Source organism: Lepidothrix coronata, unplaced genomic scaffold, assembly GCF_001604755.1.
Source record: "Lepidothrix coronata isolate B3197 unplaced genomic scaffold, Lepidothrix_coronata-1.0 Scaffold336, whole genome shotgun sequence".
NCBI lineage: Eukaryota > Metazoa > Chordata > Aves > Passeriformes > Pipridae > Lepidothrix > Lepidothrix coronata.
In genome coordinates this window covers 109,868-111,303 of record NW_016690516.1, presented here as the reverse complement: position 1 = coordinate 111,303, position 1,436 = coordinate 109,868, and the positions used below count along the sequence as shown (strand labels likewise).

Here is a 1,436-nt window from a genome sequence, read left to right as displayed (position 1 = left end):
CCACCAGCTCCTCTACCGCTGCCTCTACAGCCACGTCAACCCTTGAGGCCACCTCCACAATGGGGGAACCTTCCACCTCAGTGTCCCAGGGCACCTCTCCTGAGATTGCGGCTTCAACCTCTTCCTCTCAGGAAGAAACATCCCGTCTTCAGACCACCTCCACAGTCTTCTCCACCGCCACAAGGAGCTCTAGCATAGCTCTTGAAATGACCAGTTCTCACCTCATTGTCTCCACAGCAGCTCCGTTTGCTCCTCAGACATCTCTCGTTTCTGTTCCCGCTCTCAGCAGTACAGTGTATTTTCGAACAACTGTGATACCAGATATTAATACTGCTCTCAAAACAAGTAAGTAATGCAACAATCAGTGTTAATATTATTAAATTTCCCTCAGTGCATCTTGGCCCTTATTTTGATTTAAAAAATATTATTTTTATTTTTAATTTCTTGTACTGAGGAGATGTTTTCTACATTTATCATTACATTGTTTTGCAGAATGTGACTTTATATATTTATAAGTACATAACAGCACTGTTAAAGTGCACGCAATCATATCATATATACCATATCATATCATATCATATTTTAAATTTTGAAAAACAAGTAAAGATTCATTATTCAGACTAGGTCGAAACCAAACACATGCTAGAATACAGAAGTAGGACACAGAGAGTCATAGATGACCACTGCGGGTTGGCAAGAGCCCTGTGATCCTGTCCAGCCACAGCCATGTCTCCCGGCACTTGCCCCTTGTCACTCCCCATCTGTGCTTCTTCCAGCTCCCCCCCACCCAGCACCGACAGCTGCCGCCCTCGAGCCTTTCACCGTCAACTTCACCATCACCAACCTCCCCTACAATTCCGACCTGGAGAATCCAGACTCGGCAAGGTTCAAGTCTGCACAACGAGTCATGAACACCTTGGTGAGTGGACCATCACTGGGAGATTGCCTTGCGCCCTCTGCCCTCATAACCTTGCGGGAGGCAGGGGCCTGGGCATGGTTTAACTGTGAAATCCTCCCCTTGGCAGCTCGACCGCCTGCTGAAGGAAACCAGCATTGGCCCCGATTTCCAGGGATGTGAAACAACAGCCTTCAGGTATGGGTTGTGTTAGTATGTCCATGGGCATGTCCATCAGTGATGAGAGAATGCATAAGGTTCATGTTATGGTGACACCTAGCCCACAGAGGCTCACCTTCTCCATGATGCCATCCTCCTTTGGGACCTTCTCCCTGATTCCCTACAGATTCAGGGCTGCCACTCACTGCCTGCCATCCAATCTTTAATGGGTGATGGCAAAGCCCAAGGATGACTCTAAAGTCCTTCCTGGTTCTGTGCTTTCCTGAAGACCCCCACGGTGTTTGTGGAGGTGGAGAGCAGTGGTCAGTCCCCGCACATGCATGATTTGGGATGGCAGAGCTTGCCTTCAGTGCCCAGTGCT

General features: G+C 48.4%; 1 protein-coding gene across 1 annotated transcript in view; it reads left to right on the top strand.

Annotated features, from left to right (window-relative positions):
• The window catches only part of LOC108509118 (mucin-16-like), a 51,511-nt gene that overhangs the window by 43,299 nt on the left and 6,776 nt on the right, over nucleotides 1-1,436 (top strand). The window contains exons 2-3 of the mRNA XM_017838381.1: nucleotides 777-919; nucleotides 1,026-1,074. Coding sequence (XP_017693870.1) covers nucleotides 777-919; nucleotides 1,026-1,074 — 192 coding nt within the window. The remainder of the gene's footprint in view (nucleotides 1-776; nucleotides 920-1,025; nucleotides 1,075-1,436) is intronic.